General features: G+C 49.4%; 1 protein-coding gene across 1 annotated transcript; it reads right to left on the reverse strand.

Moving 5' to 3' along the window:
* Positions 1-651: 651 nt before the first annotated feature.
* SENP2 (SUMO specific peptidase 2) lies at positions 652-11,323 on the reverse strand. Its single transcript, XM_050328111.1, has 17 exons — positions 11,209-11,323; positions 9,704-9,780; positions 8,959-9,092; positions 8,664-8,736; positions 8,008-8,086; positions 7,293-7,434; positions 7,064-7,167; positions 6,529-6,623; positions 5,848-5,905; positions 4,322-4,385; positions 3,815-3,958; positions 3,530-3,661; positions 3,004-3,207; positions 2,817-2,896; positions 1,687-1,771; positions 1,371-1,466; positions 652-870 (listed from the first exon to the last, which is right to left on the reverse strand). Exons 1-17 carry the CDS (start codon positions 11,316-11,318, stop codon positions 808-810), a joined length of 1,740 nt encoding a protein of 579 aa, XP_050184068.1. The 5' UTR covers positions 11,319-11,323; the 3' UTR covers positions 652-807.
* Between the last annotated feature and the right edge of the window lie 731 nt (positions 11,324-12,054).

Here is a 12,054-nt window from a genome sequence, read left to right on the forward strand (position 1 = left end):
GCAAGGTGGCAGTTGCCAGCGTGGAGCCACCTCTCCTTCCCTGCAAGTCCTTGGCAAAGCCAAAACAGTGCAATATCCAAGGGGGAAATATTCCCGACAGGGTGGGGATGTCCTTGGGGGGCAGGGGTAGGGCTGATGGGGCCACGGTGAGAGAACCCCCCTCTGGGCTCTTCCACCCTTCCAGGTGCCTTGGAAAGGGCAGGCTCTGCTGTCACCCCAAAATACCTCAGAGCACCAACCTCCCACCCCAAACACCTCTGTTGTGTTTGCCCCCAAAAAAGAACAATTCATCCTCACAACTGCAGCCCTGAACAGGGAGAACCAAAGGGAAGAGGGAAGGACACCTAAAACATGCAGACCTTACATCTGTGGCCTTAGGGAAGATGATTATCCCTGATGAATTATTTGTAAGGACAAAACACAACCAATAGCCTTTGGAATCGCTCTCCCTTTGAAGAATCTGAGTTTGGGGCAGATTGAGGCAACTAGTGGTAAAAGAAAAGGTGGATAAAGCCCCTCTGCTCCTCGAGGAGAGAGGATCTCCAGGCAAGGAACAGCACAGGTATGTCCCCCAGAGCCCTGGAGAGGAGACACGCCTTCCTCTTCCTCAGGAATTGGGGGCAAGTTAAAAAACCACATGCAGACACCAAATTGGTTTTCAATTAAAAAATAAATTAGTCTAATTTATTAACAAGTAAAGTTCCCTTACAGTAAGGCTCTTACATAAATTAAATATTTATCTTAACAGTAAGAAATAAATACTTTTCTTTTTTTTACAGAACAGTGTTTTTGTTAACAGTGCATGTCTCACAGCAGCTGCTGATGAATTATTTCCCACACCATCTTCCGGCGGAAGTAAGGCATGTGTTCCTGGAGAGAAAAGGGAAAAATCCATTAAACAGGAAGGCAGGGGAGAAAAAGGCAGAAAATCTCCAAAAACACCCAGGAATTCTTGAATGGAAGTTGCTTTTGAGAACTGTCAGCACCTGCCGTTTAGGTACAAGGTGGGTTTCACACAAGGGTGAAACAACCACCCAACAAAGCCACATTTGCTCTAAAGGATGTTTATTAAAGGCCACCACGCTGGAAAATAACCAGTGTCTGAACTGCTCCAAGGAGGAAAACTCTTTTCCAAGAGATACAAAGGCCAGATATTAGAAACCCCTGGCTGCAGCATCTTGTGGTTGGAATGAGATGGGTTTTAAGGTCCCTGCCAACCCAAACCACTCTGGGATTCCGTGATTCCACGATCTTGCCAAGAAGCAGACACAAGACATGAGGAACAAGCCCTTGGCCCCTGCCCCAGCTGCTGTTGGACTTCCCCAGCTCTTGTATCCATGTGGGAAAGGCTGGAGCTGTTTCTCAATTACCTGTGTGAAGGTGATGGGTTTGTCTCTAGAGATGGAATCAGCAAATTTGCAAACAAAAACCCCGCAGTCACTTCCATTAGTTTGTTGAGGGATTTCCTGAAGAACACAAAAAAAGATGGAGAATTTTTATCTGCCTTAAAAGAGCAGCAGTTTGGTTGCAGCACACATTACCCACACCAACAGCTCCTGAAAACCTACTTCCAGAATCCGTTTCCCGCTCCCAAACCCAAGGAATAGTCCCAATTAATCTCTCCTGCTTCCTTGGAAAGTGTTATACTCTCCCTCACATCCCAAATCCAGGCATTGCTCACGTTACCTCTGGGCTCAGGCTGCGAAGAGTCCACTCGGAAGCAGTCAATTCCAGGTTTCTTTTTTCCCTGCTTTCCTCTTGCAGGTATTGTCTGTTTAAAACAACACAAAATTGCTTTTCATCTCCCCAGTTTAGGGCAACAAAAAAAAAAGCTGCTGAAGGGTGACAGGAAGGTGAGTGGCAGTGAAATGTCTGAGGATCCTCACAGCAGCAGATTTAAGGAATGTGGAGAAAAAATCCCAGTCTTAAATTTCGAGGCAAAGTGAGAAGCGGCAAGTGGGGTTCCCCAAGGCCAGTCCCATTTAATATCTTTATCCATGATCTGGATGAAGGGATCAAAGGCACCCTTGGTCAGTTCACAGATGACACCAAGTTGGGTGGGATGTGGATCTGCTGAAGGCAGTAATGTGTAGCAGCTGTATTGGAAGGAAGGACATTGAGGGGCTGGAGTGTGTGCAGGGAAGGGAATGGAGCTGGGGAAGGGGCTGGAGCAGCAGGAGCAGCTGAGGGAGCTGGGGGGGCTCAGCCTGGAGAAAAAGAGGCTCAGGGGGGACCTTCTGGCAACTCCCTGACAGGAGGGGGGAGCCAGAGGGGGTGTCGGGCTCTGCTCCCAGGGAACAAGGGACAGAACAAGGGAAAATGACCTCAGGCTGTGCCAGGGGAGGTTCAGATTGGATGTTGGGGAAAATTTCTTCACTGGAAGAGTTTTTAAGCATTGGAAAGGGCTGCCCAGGGGAGGTAGTGGAGTCCCCATCCCTAGAGGTGTCCAAAGAAGGCCTGGACATGGCACTCAGTGCTCTGGGCTGGGTGACAAGGTGGGGGTCGGGCACAGGCTGGACTCCATAGGCTGGAAGGGCTTTTCCAACCTCAATGATTCTGGGATTCTGTGGTTTGTCTCTGTGGGGCTGCTCTTGCTCTAAAAAGCTGCTGGATTAAGGATTTTTACTGGCAAAGACATTTAAGGATGTCCAGGACACATGAAAACTTGCCCCAGTTACACTCCAGGTGATTTAAAACACTGAGCAGAACCGAAGAGGTACAAAGTGAGGAGCAGCCTGGGCCAGGGCAGGACCAGTCCAAGTGGAGAGGAAAAAAGGCCTCAAAATAATCAAAAGGATAAAAAAGCAGCTACTCACAGCAGGGTTTTACAAATGTTGTCTCCCTTCTGTCCCAAGGAGTCAAAGTATTTGATAGTTTTCTTTCTGACATCTATGACCTGGGATTAAAAGGAAATGTTGGACAAAGCACATCCCAAACCCTAAAGGACTTTCCTTGCTAGTTTTGTTCCTCCCATCCCCTAAATAAAAGGCCAGTTTGACTCACCAGCAGCGTCCAGTGCACTCTGAGGTGAATGGGTACCAGGATGAGATCCTGCTTGAAGAGATCCACACCTCTGGTCCACCTCCTCACTGCTTTGTAGCCTCCAGAACACAGTTTGGGGTAAAAGAAGGTACTAAAAGCATGGAGTGCTGGATAGCCTTCCTTCTTGCTTCTTTCCACCAGAAGGTTCATGTAGAAATTAATGACCTGGGCCAGGGAGAGGAAAGTTAAGATGTAAGAGAAGGCAGTAACTCAGCAAATGAAAAAGGCACCAACACGTCTTTGCTGGCCACCCTTGAGAACACAACAGAGAGAAGCCCAGCTGGCAGCTTTGGCTCTGGGAACGTTGCACTTGGTGACTTGTGCTGCTGGATGAAAGCACCTGCCCCTACTCCAGCAACACAGCCTGACCCCTGGGAGCTGCACAACCCAAGGAGAGGAGCTTCCAGAAACACCAGAGCCATAAGCAGTCAGAGAAGGGGTGCTCCTACAGAAGTGCTGGGTTAGAGTATCCCTGTGGTCATCTTACCTCGTCATTGAGCCAGCACAGCTGCCGCAGGGTGCAGATGTCCTCACGAGTGACCTTGAGCTTGAAGGCACTGCTCAGGATCTCACCAGGCTCCCCTTTGCCAAAGGCAGCAGAGACCTCCCTCTCCATGGCCTGGAATGGGACAATTCAATGGGGAAGGATTCGTGAAACAGGACATGGAGCACAGCAACCTCAGACAACCTCTAAATTCAGCTAAGGTGCCACAGCAACAGGCATTGCAGGGATCTGCTACACCAGCAACAGCACTGGTTTGAGCACAGGTACCTCTGTGAGTGGAGCAAAGTCTTCTGCTAGCTTTTCTGAGGGTGGAAGTGGCTCTTTGTCCACAAAAAAGAAGTCCTTGGACAGAACAGGTGTCACATGGAATTGGAATAACATCCGTTGGGACACTTCAGCTTCACCCTGGCCCTGTTAGATGGAAGGACATGAAGTTACAGAGCAAGCACAGGAGCTTGGGGGGCATAGTGCAGAAAATCCTGCTTGTGTATCAAGCTAGGAGGGGTTTTGTACATACAGCCAAACAGCAAACTCCAAAGTCACTTTTGAGTGGTGACCATGTCCCAGCTGTGCCCTCAGAACAGAGGCCAGAGAGGCAGGAAGATCCCTTGGCTTGGACCAACATTCAGAGCACCAGTAAAGCCTCTAAGGTACCAAGCTGAGATCAGAATTAATACTTATGATTTCCACACTACAAATTTTGTTTTGGATCCTGACCAGAGATGAGTTCTATTTTCCTTAAAAAAAGTGAAATAATGACTAATTGAGGGTTACCACTGCAACAGCTTGTTTCTCTGCTATTCCCTGTCCATGGGAATCCTCTGGTGGTGTGTAGTAGCTAAGGAGAGAGAAAGAGAGGCAAGTGAGTTGGATATCCACCCTATCCCATGAAATTCCCAGGAATTCACCTTCTGGATAAGAAGTGCTTTTTCAAGGCTGATTCTGACACATGACAACATCTCAGTTTCCTGCCCCACTCCTTCTGCAGCAGCAACAATGGGATAGATGAAGAGCTTCCAGTAGGTGCCAAACCTACCATAGGTGCCAAACTCAGTTTTATTCTTTGGAAAACAGGGGAACAACCAGTGTTTTGTGACCTCCTGATGACAAACACCACATGCCAGGTTTGTTCCACTGCCTGTGGAACAGGAACATCTGCATCTGTCCAAGTGCAGTTGGCTTATGGGAACTAAGAGCAGCACATGGAATTTGGGGGGAATGGGACAGCTGTGGGGTGTTTACTTGCCTTTTCTAGTCAAGAGAGGGACTATCCCCCTGTGGAGAGGATGAGCATTAAAACCACACAGGCTCTGAAGAGCAAACAAACACAGACATTAAAGTTGTCCGTATCTCTCCCATTGTCACAAACAATCTCCTTTGCCAAGAGGGAGACCTACAACAGACTCTCATGGTGTCCTACACTCGCTGTGCTTTAAAGGCACATGGTAAGAGAGATCACAGGCCCTGTCAAATGACAGGGGCTAAATCCGAAAAAAAAACCGCAAGAAAATATTCCTTTGACTCAAACCCATCACACTGTACCAGTTATTTCCTTCTCTCCCCTCCAGCTTAAGGGAGGCAGTGAAAATTTAACACAGGATGGTGCTGCACATCTAAATATAGTCCTTGTGTCTAAGGGGGAAGATGAATACGGACAAAACTACCTAAAAACAGGACTGGCACAACTGAATGTCTCCTGCTCCCATCTGAGCTTTCTGCTCTCTCATCTAAGCGCAGGAAGATGAATAGCTCACACTGCCAAACCAAAATCTCTCCCTGTAGCTGCAGCCACAAGCCACTTTACCTCCAAAACACAAAGGCACCAGCACTCCCAGTCCTGCCACCAAGGAGCCCACTGGCCCCTGGTGAGGGACAGCCTGGTGAAGCACACTCCCTTTTTGGGCTTCTATTCAAACCCAAGACATCCTGCAGCCACAAAGCTGCCTCAGTCCCTCCAGGCTTTACAAGCCTTACGGCTCAGGATCCATAGGAAATGCAATGCCAGCCCATTAATGGTTTGGCACAAAGACACTCACAAGCAACAAGGGATTCTGCAAACCCAAGAGCAACCTGGTGCAGCCACCACTGTTCCCCCTCTACTGGCTTCCTTCTCCCAGAAAGGAGCAGCTCTGGCAGGGGAGCCAGATTTGAGGGACAACTGGCTTTGAGCAATTCCACAAAATTAACTGCTCCTTTCCCCCCACACTGAGATGATAAACTGGATTTGTCTTCTGGAGGCTGAGAGACTCATGCCCCTAGAGCCAAAAGAAACAGGGACCATAATTAAAGGACACTCTTACCTGATCATGACCCCTCTCTGAGGCAACTGAGGGCTGAAAACATCCCCACGTTTGACACCTGCACATAAAAGCAGCAAAATGGGAACAAGAAGGTGACTTTCCATCCCAGCAGCTCTCGGTTTCAGGGTGACAACACAAAAACTTTGACTGGTGGCTGTACAGTTTGAAGTTCAGACTCTGGCACCTGCTCAGAAATCACTTCAAACCCCAGATGATTTCAAAATAAAAGCCCTGATGTGTAAAAAGAAGTAGGGATGAAACAATACTGAAATAATGAGCAGTGGAAAAAAACACCTGGTACAATATTAAACATATATGCAATTGGTTTACTTGGTTTGGAAGCTCTGCTATCACAGAAAATAGCATTAAATGTCTAGCATTAAATGGATTAACTCAGAGCAGCTCAGAGTTAAGTAGCAGCATCTGGGGGTGCACAGTCACATATTCCCCTCCCCTGGTAGAAAAACTCAGGTACTACAACCTTCCCCCTGGGCAGTGGGGTCACATCTGCAGCTACAAACAGCACTGCTACAGCCATGTCTCAAATACCATTTTAAACCAATTTTTTTCCCCTCCAGTTTAGCCAATAACTAACTGTTCTTTGGGAGGGGGGGAGGAAATGCCCTGTTTTGGTTGGAAGTCAACCTACAAAGACCAGACCGGAATCCTGGGGATACTCACTGGCCCTTTGTGTCACACTTAGATAGACACCCCTGGATTTTTGTCCTTTCAAGTGACTCCCAGTTGCCACTGATTCCTTGGAGTGGGTCTGAACCCTTTGGAGTAGCATAAAAAAAAAAGACAAAGAAAAATCACAGTTTTCCCAAGTGATTTGTTACCAGTGCACAACAATTCATTAGAAAGGACATAGTCGATTTGTACCCAACTGTCTCAATTACAGCTGGAAGCCACAGTTAAAGGAATAGAAATATATAAAGTAAAATGAGGCTGTTTAATCCCTTACAGAACCATCCTGTCACTGATTCCATGACCAAATGCTCATTTCCATGAGTTTACATCCACAAGTTTGGCTACTTTCAACCCAGTGAATATAAAAGAGTCAAATTTTCTGTCTCCACTGTTTTAAAAGAGACTCATCAATCATAACATTTGATTCTGTCCAAAGCCCTGAGAGTAGGAAAGGTTAATTCCCCTCCCCTTCCACGTACAACAAAGTCAGCCCCCAAGAGCTAAGGGACATTTTGCTTATAATTACATGTTGAAGTTTGCTGGCTGGGGAGAATTAAGGCCTCCAGAATATTTTTTCTTGAACAGCTTCAAGAACTCTTTGTATTTCCGGCTTTCTCCTCGACGAACATCCTAAGAGAGGGGAAGGAAAAAAAAACTTCATCAGGAATTCCCACCCCTTCCTTTTGTCTGAGCCTGACTGTGGAGGACCTATGCAGCTGTTTCATCCCAAAGGAATTCCCTTCTCCCCAAATTACCTCCTCAGCAGCACACAGGGGCCTCCCCATGCTGTTGGCTCCCAGAGAGGTGGGACCTGGCACGGGGAGCTCCTTGATGGGGGGTCTAGGTGTCACAGGGCTGTCTGGAGCTGGTTGGATGTGGTGATTACTCTTGTTCGGGCTAAAAACACCAACAGAAAAGAAACTGTATGAAGAGAACACTCAAACCTCCTGATTTGTTAATTAACACCTCCTGATTCAAGCAGGGGCACCCATGGAAGGCTACCCCTTGTCCAGATGGGTTTTCCAACATCTCCATGGACAGAGACTCCAGCACCTCTCTAGGTAACCACCCTCAGAGTAAAAAAGTGTTTCCCAATGGAATTCTCTGGGGTTTTTAGGGGTGAGTTTTTTGTGGTTGTGGGTTTTTCCGTTTGCATTCCTGGTCTCAGCCTCTTCCCAAGTTTAACACTTCCTCCAGCCACAGGAGGTGGAAGTGCTGTACTTGTTCATCTTCCTCAGATCTCCTGTGTCTATGAACTATCTGGATTTAAAGAGCAAGTTTAAAGTTGGTTAAAGAAAAAAAAACAAACAAACAACCACAGCTGGAGACCTCCCTTTAGCACAGAACACCGTGGAAAAATCCTGCTCTGTGAACACAAGTACAAATGTTGGGCAATACAGAGGAAGTTTGAGGATGAAAGAAATAAAAAACCTTCAGAGAAGAAGTGAAAGGAAACAGAAGGATTTTTACCTCAGATATGGAAGTCCCTTGTAAGAAAGGGACAGCATCTCCCTAGCCAAGCATGTGTTGGTGTCACAAGGCATTTTAGCTGCAAGAGAAGAGCACTAACCATCAGCAACTGCTCAAGGAAACTGGAGTTTTAGGGGTTCAAAGAGCTTCACCAAAGAGAAATTACTTTTGTTTTCTCCCTTATGTCCTTATATTATTTGTGTTATGTTGCTTCATATTGGCAACTACAGAATGTTACCAGCCTAAACCTGGATAAAAGAGGGTTATGAAGCTCTACTACCTAAACTTAGCACTTAAAACAGTTGCCTTCTGGTAAACTAACAGTGGGCACAACTGAAGGCAACAGAGCTGCACTCAGGGCAGCTCCTGAACTGAAATGCCAGGATAAATCACAGAATATCCCTGGAAGAGACCCCAAGGATCATCCAGTCCAACTCCTGGCCCTGCACAGGACACCCCAACAAACCCACCCTGTCCTCAGGGTGTTGTCCAAACCCTCCTTGAGCTCTGGCAGCCAGGATGCAGGGAAGAAACAGAGCTCACACTCCAGTATTCCCAGATACTGTGCCTTCACTAATGAGTCCCTAAGCCAGGGGTAGAGCTGCACAGGGCAGCAGCACACAGAAATGAGTGAAGAACTTGCTGTCCAGCCTTACCAACTTGTACTCTGTTCTCATCTGCCACAGAGTCTGCTGCTCTTTCAAATGAAGAGTCAGAAGTGGCCTGAGCCTGAAATAAAACCAAAAACAAGCACCAGAGTGAGTACAACCAGAACATGAACCCAAGCAAACCTCAGGCCTCCTGAAATCCAGTCAGCTCTGTCCTGCCTCGGGGCCCAGGGTTTGCTGCTTCAGGTTGCTGCAGGAGCTCTCACGGGATCACCTCACTCATGCAGGGATTGACACAGCACAAGCTTATTATGTCTGAGTTCTCCTCTAAATCTTTGCTCACCCCTTTTCCAGGCTCAGGCAGAGAAGCGGCATCACCGCCCGAAGCCTCCTGGCATCCACTTGTTGCCTTGGGTGGAAACTGGGTGGCCACAGAAACGTCTTTGGGTCTCTTGTTAGTCCCACAGATGAGACATTCTGAAAAAAAGCCACACCACCAGGCCAGAATAGGAAAATTAGGATTTCTATTCGCATCAAAGCCCAACTCCTTGATCCAACCTGACCCAGGTAACTAGTTTCAACAATGCACCAACAGCCCCTCCTGCAACACCAGGGGCAGCATCATTCCCAAGTAGGAATTAAGAAGCTCTGCATTCCCTGTGGGACAGCCACAGCTTTAAAGCAGTCTTTGTGCTACCCTGTAGAGGGGCTCAGTGCCAGAGAGACCTGGGATATGCCTGTGCCACACACAGGCAGGAGTTTTCCTTGGTGCAAATACATGGAATTCCCAGGAAGGAGAAAGTTGTTCCCTGCTTCTCTCTTCATCAGGCCACAATCTCCAACCCTCAGGCTGGAAAAGCCCTCTAAGATCATCAAGTCCCAGCACTGCCAAGGCCACCTTTAGCCATGTGTCACATCCACACGGATTCTGAACACCGGGACACATCATCAGTAGGCCCTGGCCCCTTAAGACTCCTTCAGGCCACAAAAAAGGCTCAGAAATCCACAGTTTCAGCAGCAATTTGTGAAGTGCAAAACCCAGAGTTACCTAAGGGACCTCACACCCAAGGAAAACCAGGCACACTAACCCCTTCTGTGAGGCGCAATATCTGTTCTTTGCTTCTTTGCAGGAATATCGTCAGGATCTTCCACAGGTGACGGAATGCTGAGGGAAAGAACAGGCACAACAGCGTTTTGCAACCACAGTTCAGCTCCCACCTTCCCTTCACATATCCCAAAGATCTCCCCTGATCTCTAGGATCGTCCCACTAAACCATATCAGGCCTCTTTTTTTCCTTTGTGTTAATGCTTCCTGATGTTTTATGTGTGTTTCTATCACCAAAAAAATTCCTTATTTGAGTAAAGTTTTCCTCTTTCCTTGAGGAGAGTAGCATTCCAGAGGTCACTAAGCCATCCAGGTTCATGTCACTACACTGAGTTGCAAAGGAAAGTTTAAGTAGGACAGGAAATAAAAGGTGGGAAAGCAACTCCTGCTTACACCCACTTCCACAACTTCAATAACCTGCTGAGTCAGTGCTTGGGAACGAGTCCTTGAAATAATTACCATCCTCACCCTTTCTCAGAAGCCCAAATCCCAGGATTCTATCAGTTGATACCCTGATAAAGTCCAGCAAAAACTTTCCCTTTAGGAACAGAGCGCAAAGGATGTTCCTATTTTTCTTCCCACGAGCTCATTCCTCATGAGCTGCTCCTCGGTGGAAACTTCTTGTGCAACACGCAGCTCTTTCCAGAGGCATTCCATTGCCTCATTCACTCTGGAATGGTGCAATAAGCAGAGCCTCCCAGAGGAAGTTGCTCCCAGAGGGAGCCACCACACTGCCCAAAGCACAGCACGGAATCCATACATTCCCTCTGTTCCTAGCGGTGCAAATGGTTCAGCCATCAGCATTGGGAGCTCTATGTGTAATGCCTGGGAAGGCAGCCCCCTTCCATCAGGCCACATCCATATTCCATGGCTTCCCTCCATCCAACATATACCCTTCCCTGCTCCTCCAGCTCACCTGCTCCAAATGCCCACCCCTTTGATCCTTTCCAAGCCCCCACTGTGCAGACGGGAAGGCAACGAGGGGCTAGGTTGGCCAATGGATTTATGGGGAATATCCAGGACCCACAATCCCTTCAGTATCTGGAATTTACTGGAATATCCAGGACTCACAATCACTTCAGCATCTGGGATTTACTGGGAATATTTGGGACACCAAATCACCTCAGAACCTGGGTTTGACACTGGTTTTATCGGGAATATTTGGGAGCCACATTCACCTCAGCATCTAAGATTTAACAGGAATATTCGGGACCCACACTCACTTTAACATTTGGGATTTATCACGAATATCTGTGACCCACAATCCCTTCAGCATCTGGGTTTTTTTATGGATTCATGGCGAATATCTGCGACCCACAATCACCACCATATCTACTACTTATCGGGGACACCTGGGACCCACAATCACCGCGGCACCTGGGCTTTTCTTATGGATTTGTGGGAAATATCAGGGACCCACGCGGGGCGCCGGGGCAGCAGCAGGAGGGCCGGGGTCAGGAACCGCCGTGTTTGGCAGCAGGGGCTGACCTGGGGGGCGGCCTCTTTGCGCTGGGCGGGTCCGGGCCGGGCTGCGGTGCCAGTTGGGGTCTGGCGGCGGCGCGGAGGGCGCGGAGAGCCCCGAGCAGCCATTGGTACATGGGCCGCGCGCCGCGCAGGAAGTGCGCGCGCCCCGCGCGCCGCACCGCCCCCCGCGCCGTCAGGCCACGCCCCCCGCACTGATCGGTCACGCCCACCGCCCCACCCACCCCAGTAATGGCACCTGACCCCACCCACCACGCACTACGGCCCCGCCCACCACCGGGTGACTGCGCCCGCCAGGCCCCGCCCGTGACGCACCGGGGTAGCCACGCCCCCAGACCGCCTCGCTCCGCCCCCCTCCACCGGCCCCGCCCCCCCGCGCGTGGATGGGGCGCGCGTGCTTTAAAATATTTTGAAGCCGAAATTGGGGCCGTTTCCGCCCCTTCTGGACCCGTCCCGACGCCCCCCCGGTCGGCCCCGCGAGCTGGGTGAAGAGCCTTCCCTGCTGGGGAAGCCGGGCTCTGTTGAGGATCAGTGCCCGGCGTCCCTGGGTGGTGTTGGGAACCCCTGGGCTTTCCCTGCGGTTCCTGCCTTTCGCCGGGATTTCTGCCTTTCCCTGGCATTCCTGTCCTTATCTTCCCTGGGATTCCCTGGATTGTTCTGGGGCTCCTGCCCTCCCCCGGGGCTTTGCGGTGGAGAATCCCCCCGCCTCCCAGGAAAAGGGGGGATGTCCCTGTGGTTCCCCGCCCTCCTTGTCTCTTCCCGGGATGCGGAATTTCCCGTCCCGGGGCTCACCGAGCAGTGCCCGGCTCACGGCGCCACTTTCTGCTCAGCATCTCGGCAGCTGCTCTGTCG

The sequence above is a fragment of the Myiozetetes cayanensis genome, unplaced genomic scaffold, assembly GCF_022539395.1.
Source record: "Myiozetetes cayanensis isolate MyiCay16 unplaced genomic scaffold, myiCay2020 scf36, whole genome shotgun sequence".
In the NCBI taxonomy this organism is placed as follows: Eukaryota; Metazoa; Chordata; class Aves; order Passeriformes; family Tyrannidae; genus Myiozetetes; species Myiozetetes cayanensis.

Excerpts from the sequence above, each read along its gene's own strand:
- SENP2 (XM_050328111.1), bottom strand. The coding sequence starts at position 11,318 with ATGTACCAATGGCTGCTCGGGGCTCTCCGCGCCCTCCGCGCCGCCGCC. Across the intron at positions 8,737-8,958 it reads TGCCTGAGCCTGGAAAAGGG|GCTCAGGCCACTTCTGACTC; the intron begins GTGAGCAAAGAT and ends GTTTTATTTCAG. Across the intron at positions 2,897-3,003 it reads GAGTGCACTGGACGCTGCTG|GTCATAGATGTCAGAAAGAA; the intron begins GTGAGTCAAACT and ends TTTTAATCCCAG.